Source organism: Pygoscelis adeliae, unplaced genomic scaffold (genome assembly GCF_000699105.1).
Source record: "Pygoscelis adeliae isolate BGI_AS28 unplaced genomic scaffold, ASM69910v1 Scaffold252, whole genome shotgun sequence".
Classification (NCBI taxonomy): domain Eukaryota; kingdom Metazoa; phylum Chordata; class Aves; order Sphenisciformes; family Spheniscidae; genus Pygoscelis; species Pygoscelis adeliae.
The window spans coordinates 1,277,079-1,290,085 of record NW_008824185.1 but is presented as its reverse complement, the minus strand read 5'-3'; the positions used below and the strand labels follow the sequence as shown (position 1 = coordinate 1,290,085).

Below are 13,007 nucleotides of genomic sequence, written 5' to 3'. Positions count from 1 at the left end.
TATTATGAATTAAGGAAGCAGGCTAATGAAGTTTCATCCCCTAATTAATGCATTAATTCACATTTAATCATCATGTTTTAAAATGTTCTTCACCACCATTGGCCATAGGCCAGCCAGCTAGCTAAACTAAATCTAGGAAAGCACAGGGCCCTGAAAGAATATAAATCTAAAACCAAGAGCAGGATGGGCATGAAAAATAAACCAAAGCATGAGCCAGTGAACAGCATATACACTTTATCTTTGTGGTTCAGAAAAGGATTTTTTTTCCTACTGGGAAATGAAGTGCAAATAGAGTTGATTTTAACATCATGTGTTCCTCTGAACCTACAATGAGACAGGAAGGAGGCACACCTCAGATGTCAAGAAGTTAGGCTTTAAGAGAAAATAATGTACTCATCTGTCTGTACCAAAGGTTTTCAGTGAATTGGAGAGTCAAAGCAAAGAGCAAAAGACATAAGATGTTTCATTATTTATTAAAAAACCCCCAAACATTTCTCGTGTAGCATGCAGGAATGATCAATTAGGTTAGAAGAGTTTGTCTATCCCTATTTTGGGGGTCATTCATCCCTGAAGAAATACAATGTAGTGTAAAGTATGCACAGGATTCAAAGATTTGAGATCTATTTGTTGAATAAAGCTTCATATGAGCTACAAGAGTCAGAACTAGTCTTGAAGGCCTGCACAATTAGTCCATGGTGGTTTTGCTTCCTTTACCAACCAGAGAGGCTGGAGCTACTGTCCATAACTGGAACATAAGACTCTCTGACATTTAAGGACAGCAAAGTCTTTCATGAGCTAAACCGTCAGGAGCAGAATATATAGTATGGTTGAAAAGTACCGAGCTTCATGTCGTTCTGCTTGTCTCTGCAAAGAGTCACTGTAGGCAGGTCACCTCTTTTAAGCTTGGGAAGGCTATATTCTTGCAACACAGCTTTCTCTTGGCCATGAGAGGATTGTAGAAAAATAACTATAAGGATTAGCTAGTGAATAGCACATCTTTTATCTTTGTGGTTTAGGGAAAAAACTTTATAATGGAAGCAGGGTTACATATAGGGTGGATTTTAATTTCTGCTGTGTTCCTCTATATATCAACAATGGAAGAAGATGAATAATGCTCAAACATCAAGAGACTTAAGTAAGTGTCACCCAGGTTTAAATAACGAACTGAACTAATTCGTGTATGATAAGATTTTGTAGTGAGTTAGACAGAAAGTAACTCTAGACTCAATTATCCACAAGAACATTAAGAAACTGTGTTTACACAGCAAGGGACCCTCTTCCAGCAAAAATTCCTGTTAGAGGCTTCAGAGCTCCCACACCTCGGCATGAGAAGAAAAAGAGCTGCTCACCTGCTGGTTGTACATAGGTGGAAACTCCCAGAACACACGTCCTGAGCTTCTGTGAATCTAGTCCTCATCAGCCACAGCCACACAGACAGGAGCAGCATTTCCATTCCTGGAAGAGTCCCTGTTGTCAGCTTTTCCCTTGCATATGGCATATGCCTTCCCAGGCACTCTTTGCTACAGAGCCTTCCCATGTAAAGCATGTGTTTGATAAACAACTTTTCTTCTTGCAAAATTCCTAATAATGACTCTCCAAAACAACAAAAAAAACACCAAACCCTTGCAATTTGCTGAATTCATGTAAATATTGCACTTCATTCCACTCCTGGCATTACTTTGCCTCCCTATGTCTTTCTGTTGAAGTTCCTTCACTGAAATCTTAATTAATGCACCAAACTATAGTTAGACTGAGTTCCTCCTGCTGTTGCCAGCCTGAATGATTTAGTAGTATTAATGATTTAGGACAGTATCTCTTACCACTTAAGGATCTTAAGTGTAACCCAGGTAAATGTTAAACTCTCTTCAATTTACAGTGACACTGCTCAATAGCACCTTCCCAGATGAAAGCATATGAAATGCTAAACATCTGTTCATTATCCAATGAAAGCTAATTGTCAGCCTACAGCATATTGCTACATCGTCAACTGGCCAGTTCGCGCTACTCCAAAGCTCAAGTACTTTCATATGCTAGAAGGTTTAATACCTTGGCTGTTCAGCCATAATAATGTGCAAATACTATTTTGTTGTTATTGGTTTCTACGTTTTAAGCCAGCGCAGGTTACATGAACATATTTGTGTAAGTGAAAAGGTAACTCTATTTCTCATTATATCACTTGATTTTTATTGATTAAATATTGCTTTTGGTAAGTATTAGCTTTATGCTTGTGCCATACAGAGCACAAGATGCATAGCTAGTGCTTAGGAAGTAGCAAAGGTGGCAGCTGTGGTATGTGTTCTAAGAACTCTGGACCCAATTAATAATGTATCTTGAAGTTTCCTGTATTAGTGCCCTTTATGTTGGATAGGCTACCCCCTTATGTTTCTTGTATGGTGGGCATAAGTGCCTGGTAAGTACCTTGTTCTGAAACACTGAAATTCCTGTATTATTTTATGCAATGTTTGATAGCATGTTTACTGTGGCTAAACAGTGTTTGGGACAACTTGAGTAGATAGTTGTTACCTTTTCTGCTTATATTTCCACTGCCTCACTTGCTAGGCATGTGTGTGGCTAGCTGGAGTACCGCCTAAGTTTCTATATCAATGGATCTTGGTACAGCTAGCTGCTGTCATCGCTGCTGTGCTTCTTGGCTGTCTCTCTGATCTTTCCCGTTCCTCTGACCTGACTGAACCCATGATCTACAAGCTGTTGGGTTTGTCCTTTAATTTTACCTAGTAAGCAAAAGCATGATGAATATGCTATATTTGAAGTCAGTGAAGTGAAACTGCTCATGTCCTGTGAGAAGGGGGAGGAGGACAAGAAGCAGTGGGTGCAAACTGAAATGCAAGACATTTTGTCTAAATGTAAGGCTTTCTGAGGGTGGTCAAACACTGGAAGAGTTTGTCCAGAGAGGCTGTGGTGCCTCCATCTGTGGAGATACTCAAAACCCAACTGGACGTAGCCCTGAGCTACCTGTTCTCGGAGTCCCTGCATGAGCAGGGCGGCTGGACTGCCAGCCTCAGCTCATCTCTGGTGCTGGACACTCTCACAACAACTTGAGCCATGCCAAATTAAGATGCTCAAGCCCAGTATCTGGCTTGACAAGATTTTTCAGGAATTGGTTCATAGTGAACGGGAAAGAAACATGGTAATGTCTGGGGTATGCTGGAGCCCAGGAAAAGCATAGGGGATTCTTCACGCCTGCAGTGTCATTGCTCCTAATGCTTCTTCCAGTTTTGGGCTGCATGTTCCCTTGACCCCTTTAGCACAGCTTCCAGGTCCACCTCATGCAGACAGTCCCCACTTACTGCAGATGCTTATCCCCCTTCTATTGCCTTTAGGCCTGCTTTATCTTTCAATTTTTTTCCTTCTCCTTCCATGCCCCCTTTCTTCCTTCTCCCTGCCCCTCCCCCCCCCCCAAAAAAAAAAAAAAAAATTGCAAAGCACCTACTGCTTTTTCCCACTGGCCCTCAAGGAGTAATTGGAGCCCAAGGGCAAAAGTTCGTTTAAAAACTGTTACACCGCTCAAACATTTTTTGAAATTTGACACAGCCTCTCTGGAAACAGGGTCTCATAAAGTAAATATTTTCTGGGCCTGTCAATATGGAGGGAAATATGTGACTTATGTAAAAAGGATACTGTTAAACTGCTGCCTCAGTAACCAGCAGTCACCTGCCAGACTAGACTTGCTATACATTCTCTACTTGTCTTATGTACTAACTGCATTAAAGGAATGGGATAGCCTCAGTGTGGGCAGCTTTGCTGGTTTTGATATGTTTAATTAGAGTTAACTTTTTTCAAGATGGTTCTCTCCTTGCAACTAAATCTGGAGGATAAAACTAAGCATCAGTGAACTCAATGGCAGAACTCCCACCAACTTAATTTGGATCAGGATTCTCCGCATGTTTGAAATATTTTCAACTTTTTAAAGCCTTTTCTAATAGTGCATTGCTTGGAAAAGACTTAGATGTTCATGAGGAATGTGGATTTTGGTGAAGTGTGATGAACATTTTAGTTACCAGGAGAAAAAGGCTGAAAACTTTGAAATCTGTGCACAAATCCAGTTTTATTTCAGTTACCTTCTTCAGTAGCTACACAGAATACTTTGGAAACTGGACATTAGCTGAATTAAGTATGATTAGTCTTATTCTAAACCCAAATCTCTGCCCAATCAGTTTTGAAGATCATTGTGCATGAAGCATTTCGCTGCTCCTATTTAAAACAATCATCTGACAAATGAAATTGTAAAAAATAAAAAGTAAAAAATGCACAAAATTATCAAAATGGCCTAGAGCGTTAAAACCTAAAAGACTTAATAAAAAAAAAAAAAAGAGCTGCTGTTAGTTGTATCTAGTGTACTACCCATAGGTACAAATGACTGGAAGCTTAGAAGTTCATATAGTTATTAATTACATTGAGAGCATACATACACATAGGCCTGTTAAGTAGTGTCAGATGATGTTTAAAAACCCTATTTCTGATATTCTCAGTGTGATATCAGAAGTGGAATTAAAAGGAGGCCAGAATCAGAAAACAAACTACTTAATTCTGACAGGAGCCTAAGAAAAGGCATCTAACCTCTGAAGTAGTTTATGGCACTAGCTTAGTGTCCCATAATCGGCATTTGCTCGGGGGAACTGAGGGTGGCCTGGAAGGTGCCCTAGTGTACTTCTATGTACAAGGTATAGAAATACAGCTGGCTGTCGGCCTTAGCCATGCAAGTCTTCTGTCCCTGGTTAAACATTCAGCAGGTCTTATGCAAATGCGTGCTGGTGCTTCTCAGTTGTTCTCCTGCGGCACTGCTGTTGCCTAAAAGGAAACAGGAGAGGTTGCTGTTTTGAGGAAAGAGAGAGTCACCACCTACTTCATGTTCTCAGCACGGGCCTTTATTCCTGGAGTAGCTCAGCACCTTAAAATACTTAGCGTATTTATTTTCAGTACTCCTTGTCAGAATTTTGTAGAGGGCACTGTGCACCTCACAAAATCACCCTGTCTATTGGCTCTGTGGAGCAAGCCCACAGCAGAAGGGACAGCTGAGGAGTTCTTCCTCCTTCGGGCTGTCTTTTCTCCCCGATATTCTGCTCTACTTTGTTTTGACAGAAACTGCTTGAAAGTCCAGCTTGGAAGACAGGCTGCAAAGAGAAATCACTTCCCCCAGCAAAATTCCTGGCAGCAGGAACTGATGTGCTGTGACACCCAAGAGAAAATCAGTTTTCCCTCAGAGAACTTTCGCATCAGTATTCTCATGGTTTTACCTGAACTGGGTAAATAGTTGTTTCTACGGGCAAGTCTTTGGACATACTACATACTGTTTTAACTATTAGGCCTATATAACTTATTATGTATTTACTGGAGATTTAGTTAATTAAGACTTCATCATGGCCAGAAGCCACTAGGGATTTACCCGTGTGTTTTACCTGCAGAAGAAATTAAGACAAAGAGGAAGCACTGAATATGCTTTAGCTAGGCAGTTCTTCTCACTCATAAAAGACAGACAAGTATACTTTACATTGCTCTTTTAGTGTTTTTAACTTATAGCTCTCTGTCTTTCTATGTCTTTTTGAGATCTGGGAAGCAGAAGAAAGTTTGATTTTCCAGTCAGCTTTCCAGAAACCCTCACTGAGACCAGAAGGTTTGTAGCATGAAGACATTTCAGGCAGCTGGATGGCCCAAACGTGCTACCACTTTCCCCATTACTTGAACTGCATTTACAGGAATTCATGAAAGAGACTCAATGATTAAGATTTACCTCTCTCCTGTAAGCCAGATCCAGTTTCTCACAAAAGGTACAAACACTCCCCAATAGTTACAGATCAAGGGTAGGAAAATAGTCCAAGTCAAAACATCTAGACTTGCTTGTTATCTTACATACTTCATATTCAATACACTCTTAAAACAAAAAGAAAGCAAGCAAATACTGAATTCTTGCGTGAATTTTGCTCAACATTTTTCCATGTTTATTTCCCTTCAAAATCTGAATTATAAATTTACTTTCTCAAAGACCTTTCAAACTCAGGAAGGTCAAAGTTTGTGTTTCAGCTGTTTGCTAAAGTTGTAATCACGTAATGTGACAAGCTTCAAAGAAATAATTTACATGGTACTTGTCCATTATATAAAACTTTAACTGGATCTTACTAAGTGCTCACTCCGGGAAACTCCTGAGCACTGAATTTCTGGCTTCAGTGAAAGGTGAAAGTGTTCTGTATCTAACAAAACCAAACAGACTTTGAACTCTGTGGCTCAACATCAAGAATCTGTCTTTTCTCCCCGTATAAGTAGTTATGTTCCCAATGCATGGAAGAGCACTAAAAGGAACCCTATTAAACTCTCCCAGATGTCCTAGCTTGGTCCCCCAAAGCTGATCTTAAGATTTCTTTTCTATCCAAATAAAATCTCATGCCATTGCTCAAGAATGCAGACAACAGCCAACCAGCCTACTCTCACTCTCAGAGCAAGTCTTTCTGTGTCAAAGTTTTGATTTTAAAGACTTAAATTAACTTTATTAAAGAATTCTTTACTTTACAGTAAGCTACAAGGTTTAAAACAACTGACTTGAAATGTAATGCTTTTTGGCAGAACATTTTAGGCAGGAAATGTTACACATGACTTAAGTTGGCCAAAACAATGTAGCTGCTTCACAGTTTTCCATTGACTAGGTTGCATTTACCATAATTTGCTGTCTGAAGATGCTTAGCTAGTAGCAAAGTTCTCATTAATCCTCCTCACTGCTCAGAACTGATCTCCTGCTGGTGAAGGGGAGGCAAGCTACAAAGCAGGGAACTCTACACGAGGGAAGTGCAAATCGACAAATCGAGTAGGATTTGGAAACAGGTTTTATCCTGGTCCTAGACAGGGATGCCCTGGCAAAGGCGAGGCTGCTGGACCTCCTGCCTGTCCTGGGGCACCGGCGCTCTGCCCTGCGCAGGGAAGAGGGCAGCCCCTCGTGCCTGTCCCCGCAGGGGCTGAGGGCTCACAGACCAGGGCCGGGCGGGGAGCGTGTTATCCCATACTTACGCAGAGAGTCCTTTCTCCAAACTGGCTGTAGAAGGTCATCTTGACTTTGTGCTTGTGTCCAGTCCTCTGATCAAAGGTGTTACAGCTGTCAAAGGGTGGGCTGTACAAATGCAGGCTAACAGCAGACTCTGTGTGGCTTATGTTCTCCACACGGTGCAGGCCAATGGAGTCTACACCAGCGAGGGCATGAAATGAGAGGTTGTGTTAGCAGGAAGATTTAACGAGATCTCAGATGCCTGGAAAAATGCTTTCTAAACCAAAATTCATGAGCAAGCCAGTTAGGCATGCCCGCACTTTTATGGGCAACAAGTAACTTGGTACAGGGAATTTGACTGCTGTTCTCTAGCACAGATTCCTAAATACACTGGTAATTCAAAATACCTTATTGCCTTCCACACTTCATGTAACTTCTGGATTATCTGCTACAGGATAAAGGCCAATAGAAAACCAGAGAAACCTAAGGAAGGCCATGCTGTCAGTAATTTTCTAGCTATCATTCCCAAAGGTTATTTACTTTCCTAGGAGATGCTGTTGTTATAGGCGCTGCAGAAGCAGGAAGGTTTGCGTTTCTAAAAATTAGCAAGACATTTTACAGGGAAAAAGTTTTTGTATTGCTAATTCACAGCCCTGTCACAAGGATATCAGTCACATTAAAGGTCAGCTATGTGTATGTGGGCCACTGTCTTACGGACAGAGACATAGTTGTCTTCTGCTGCAGGCATCTGTTTCCTAATTAATCCTTCCAATTTATTAGTTTGGAGAACAGGCTTTTCATTTATCTGCTCTTTTGACTAAGGTGACAAATTAGTAGTGATTGGCATACTTCCAACCTTAATTGAATAGTAAGCATAATTGAACACATAATAAAACAAGGCGCTGTCTCTTGGGTGGTTACTAATGAAGTAACGGCACTTTCTGCGGCAGTGGAGTAGAAATCAAGCTATTGCGTAAAAACGTAAGGTATGAAGAATCACATCCACGAAACAAAACGTTTCCATTCTACACTAAAGTGGAGGTTTTGGGCTACTTAAAAGAGACCTTGAATTTAAATTTATGACCCTGCTGTAAAAACAACTCAGGCCTTTGTACTTGAATTAATGTTATACAGTACCTAGACCTGTATTGTGCAACATAGGCATGATACCCTGAGAATCATGAGTACACTCTTAACTCTGATACATTTGAAGTGTAAGCCTTAAGTGTCGTTAACATAGTTTATCTAAATAGAGGATGTCGGGAAAGAAATGTCCTAGATCTGTGTCATCTAATGGGAAACTCAAATAAACTCTGTTTAGTGGGTTCTAGCCTTAAAAATAAAGTACAAGAGCAACCAAGAAGCACACAATAGAAACATGAAGGTCACTCACTATTGAAGTAGTTAGTGCAATCAACACATTGTCAGTGTTTTCCTTCTACTTGTTTTACCTGTTTCTTTTAAGCCAAAACATCTGTTATGAAACATGGCAGAGATCCAAACTGCCTCAGAGAATTGGATATCAAATTTGTTTAACACAACCAAGGAAGCTTTGGATCAGATGCACCCAGGGTGCAATTGCTTGCATCAGAAAGAACCGCATAGGTAGGAAAACCTGACTGAGTCTGAGAATCCATGTCGCTGGCATGGGAGCACCAGCAGACGTGTCAAGCTCCTTCTTGCATTTCCTGTCCTATGGATTTTCACTTAATGTGGCATACCTTCAACAGAGGGCTGCAGAGCAGGAGTCTTTCTTCCCCAATGCCCCTCACCCTGGCTTAGTCCATAACCCAACATGAGGCTCCCTCCAACCGGGGAGTTCCCAAGCTCAGCCCCACAAGGTGTGTGCTCCAGTTTTTAACTCATCACATAAAAGGCAGACGGCCCCCTTCTCTGACGCTTTGCCTTTGTTCTGCTGAACTCATTGCTGTTCAGCATGATGTGCAATGTCTTTCATAGCATCAGAGTATGTTACACCCAGCTGGCCACTCCAGGATGGCCTCCAGCATAGCACAAGATGGTGATAGTTACAGATACGTGTAATGGCATGGATTTAGGTACCTAGGGAGCCTTACTGGTGGAGACTTAGTGGTCTCTCAGCATCTGTGCAGTCAGGCAATTTTTTTTGTAGATTGGGTAGACTTGAGCATTTCAACTCTGACACTGCACTTCAGCACTACAGTCTTTCGTTGATTTGGACAAGAAGTAGCACTGAGGATCGGGGCCTCTGCTCCCGGCTGGTCAATTTATTCCTTAGACAGCTTTTACATTTTTGCCCTAGGATTTCCATGACTGACTAAAAGGATTATTTCTTTGAAAAAAATCGAGGTGATTAAGCTATCTAAACCTTGGTTCCCTTATTTCTCACAAAATACTATTCAAGGTCTATGTTTACAAGCAATTTCAGATAGTCATTATGGACACAGTGCTGAAGGCTGCTTGGTCTAGAGTAGATATCCGGCATACTTAAGTATCAAGCAATTGCTGCAATGTCTTAAGAGTGAGTTAAAAGCATATTTTTTTATTGTTTGTTTTACTGAATCTAAATACAGGTTTGTGCAGAATCTAGAGAGCCATGTTCTTAAAACCGTGCATAAAGCCATTAGTATTATACTGTTAAAGGTAGGAGACTAGAAAGCAGATGAACTCTTATGTTAGGAATAATACTCATGGATGGGTGGTTGTCAAAACAAGCTTAATAGCTTACCATTAATGTAGGCACATTGATTTTCTCTCAAAACTCGTTCTGATTTCTTAGTCATTTCACCATTCCCTTTTTTCTCAGGCCATTCAAACAGAGTCTCCTTTAGATTTCCCTGTAGGATCTTCATGAAGCAGTGAGAGTCAGTGTGATCATGGATGCTGCTATATATGTAAAAAGAATAACCAAACTCAGTGCAATATACATATTTAATTTCAGTACAGCAAATAGGACGGATGGCATAACATATTGTATCTGGACATAGCCCTAGAATGAAATGCCATTGCACAAGAGTCTTAGGAAAAAAAAAATTCACAGTGACTAAGGTATTCCTACTTAAAACTGCCACTTTAGAAATTTATTGGGATAAGCTCACATACAGCAGGACTTGGAGAAAGATCAGATATTGATCAACCTCTGACTTTGCCACAGAGGAATACAAAGGAAGGCTGGAGGAGGGAGGGGGACAGAAAAATTCTTCAGAACACAAAAACTCTTGTGGGTCAAGAAACAAAACGACGCTTTCCACAGTGACCCCAGGCAGAGGCTGATATAAATTTGCAAGTATACCTGATATTTGCAGATCCACCATGCTCGCTCCTGAAACATGGGAGAAATGAGCTACTTCTGTTTAATTTCTATGGTCTCTTTACTGCTGGGGTGCACAGGCATTTGTCGAAGAAAAACTCACTCTGATAGTACTAAGTGCAACCAGTTTCAGTAAGCTGTTAACGTCACTAGCTTGGCAAAACATGAACAAAACAGCAGGATCTGGTATGATTTGTCTGCTTGCTAGATCTGTGTCCTTGCTCTGAAGTATGTTTTAATTGCTACATATGGAGACATATGGGCTAGATATGTAGTTTAGTTTTGGTTTTATTTTTTTTTAAATAGAGGGCCAACTGTTACAGAAGTCAATGGGATTAGGACAGAGTTCTCCACTCATCGGGGGCAAGGGAGAAAGGGGAATTTGGCCCTCCTGGAAGTACAGTGCTAATGAGTTTCAGTCAAAAACTTGGTATTGCACGTTACTGTTTTCAGTAAACAAATGTCAGGGTTTCTTACTAACTGAGATGCCAAGAGAGCAGAGCTTGCTTCAGGCACAGAACAGTTCACAAATGCCACGTTGTCACGCTCCTTCCACAAGCCATGAGAACAATCTGATCCTCCTCATGTAGGAAGCAAAAACAACTTGACTAGCTCTAGCAAACGCTCATCCAACTCAAACACAGTTTGACATAAATTACAGGCTTTGTGGAAATAGCCTGGAAGGAGTAGAGGTGGTGGGCTTGGTTCCTATATCCCTCTGAGTATAACGTCATGCCATCCCCTAGAGAATACTGTAAATGTTCAATTGCATGCTCAATTAAAACAAACAAAAAACAGCTCTGACATCTCCTTCGGTTTTCTATGCATATGTGAGAATAATCAGTCGAAACCTGCAAGGTTTTTTTATTCGGTATTTTGTTTTAGCCAACGTTTTGTGAAAGACCCTCCAAGGGACAGATCCTGCCCTTACATTTGTAGGACTACACGATCGAGTGTACAGCCTGTGTACACGACTCCAGAGGCCGCATCAGCAGTGTGGTCCATTTTGAGGGAGGAGATGGGATGCATGAACCTAAAGAAAGCCAAGTACTCCTGGAAAGGGGATCCCTCCTCACAGCCCGCAGTCCTAACCCAAACGTACTTTTCTCATCTTGTCAGAGAGGTGGGATTTAAACACCATGAGAGAACAAAGACTATTTAAACTGCACCAAGTCCTGCTTCTGCAACCAAGTGTTGTATGTGGGACACATATACACATATCCCGCCCACAGGACCTGCTGTATCTCTGGGACTAAAAACTTCATCTGACAGAAGGGAAGCTTAGATTTGGTAGAAAAACAGAGTATTTTTAAAAGAGTGCTCTAAAAATGTCCATGAAACTTGCAAAAGATACAGCAAATATTCAGGACTGCTGTGCCAATAGAAGCTCTGTACTGCTTAGTTTCCAGACACTTTCTGATAGCTCACATAGGGCTGATTATTTGTGTCTTTTTGTATGACAGTGAAAGATACAGTGGCTTTATATCCATCTGCTAAAACCATAGTCTTTGGATACGAACCTGCCATGCCCTTCACCCCAGCACAAGATCATCAAGTTGAACTTTCCATTTCCATTGTCCACAAGATTTCTCGTATACCTGAAATACAAAGTGTTTGCTTTTTACTGTACTGATGTGCCTATAAAAGACAAAATTATACCAAAATGTTTATGCAGAAAGGTTGTGACATAGAAGAAAAAGATTTTTATTTTTCCTGAAAGCCAAGTTTTACTTGGAAAAAAATGAAATTGTATGTTTCAGCCTTTTTTTTTGTAAGAGTTCTTTTTCTGAGAAGAAAAAAAATTGACATATTTAATATTTTATAATCATATTGCTTTTGAATTACATAGATGACTGGAGTTTGGGAACTGTGAGTCTGAGACTAATGTGGTAGACAGGATCAAATCAAAATAGTTATTGAATGAAGTCACTTCAGCAGCTGGCTTATAATTAGAAACAGAGGACTGCAATGAAACAAGAAAAATACATGGTTACATTCTTCTGCAGTTCCTTTTCAGATATTCTTGGCTTTCCTTCTGTTATGCAGCACTCATTTGTACAAAGCCAAAAAACCCAAAGAAATAAGATGTCAGCCTTTCCATACATGGTCCTCCTACTCCGTCCCTGAAAGTTCTGCATCTTGTACTGTAGCATTCATGTGTGGATAAAACACCTGTAGGGTAATTTCTGCCAGCATCTACTTCTAAACAAAATTTATCAGAGCAAGATTTCTTAAGATTTTTTCATGTGCTAAGTTATAGGTGGCAAAGACTAAGCTTGCTCCTAAAGGCTTTTTATCGATATGTGCGTTCTAGACTGTGATTTGCTCTCAGGGCTTGAAAACATCTTTAATAGGAACATCTTATGTTTGTTTCCTTGTACTCTTCTGCAAGCCTCCCCGAGCTGCCGCTTGTCTTGTCCTATTGAAGAATTCATTAGAGAGGGGACTGGGATTTTGCTCTATACATTACTTTCCATAGTGGGGCTCTTCTGATCCGGGGCTGGTGCTTCTAGCCATTATGGTGCAAGCAACCCAGTGGGACTGGGTTTCTTGGTTTCATTTTAGCTTTAGTCATGACTATTCGCACTTTGCCAAGTAAAGCAAGTATTTATGCCAATGACAGGACGCCTCACTCTTGCCTAAAAGATGCAAGCCGGGACACACAGAAAGTGCACTGATGTCAACTGAACGTTTTTTAATTAGTTTCCCCATAAAACCACTCTATTTTAA

The 13,007-nt window shown here is 40.7% G+C and overlaps 1 protein-coding gene across 1 annotated transcript; it reads right to left on the bottom strand.

The window, feature by feature from the left end:
• Positions 1-4,056: 4,056 nt before the first annotated feature.
• Positions 4,057-12,754, bottom strand: CDO1 (cysteine dioxygenase type 1). Its single transcript, XM_009334467.1, has 5 exons — positions 12,748-12,754; positions 11,798-11,894; positions 9,696-9,853; positions 7,015-7,184; positions 4,057-4,809 (listed from the first exon to the last, which is right to left on the bottom strand). Exons 1-5 carry the CDS (start codon positions 12,752-12,754, stop codon positions 4,780-4,782), a joined length of 462 nt encoding a protein of 153 aa, XP_009332742.1. The 3' UTR covers positions 4,057-4,779.
• Between the last annotated feature and the right edge of the window lie 253 nt (positions 12,755-13,007).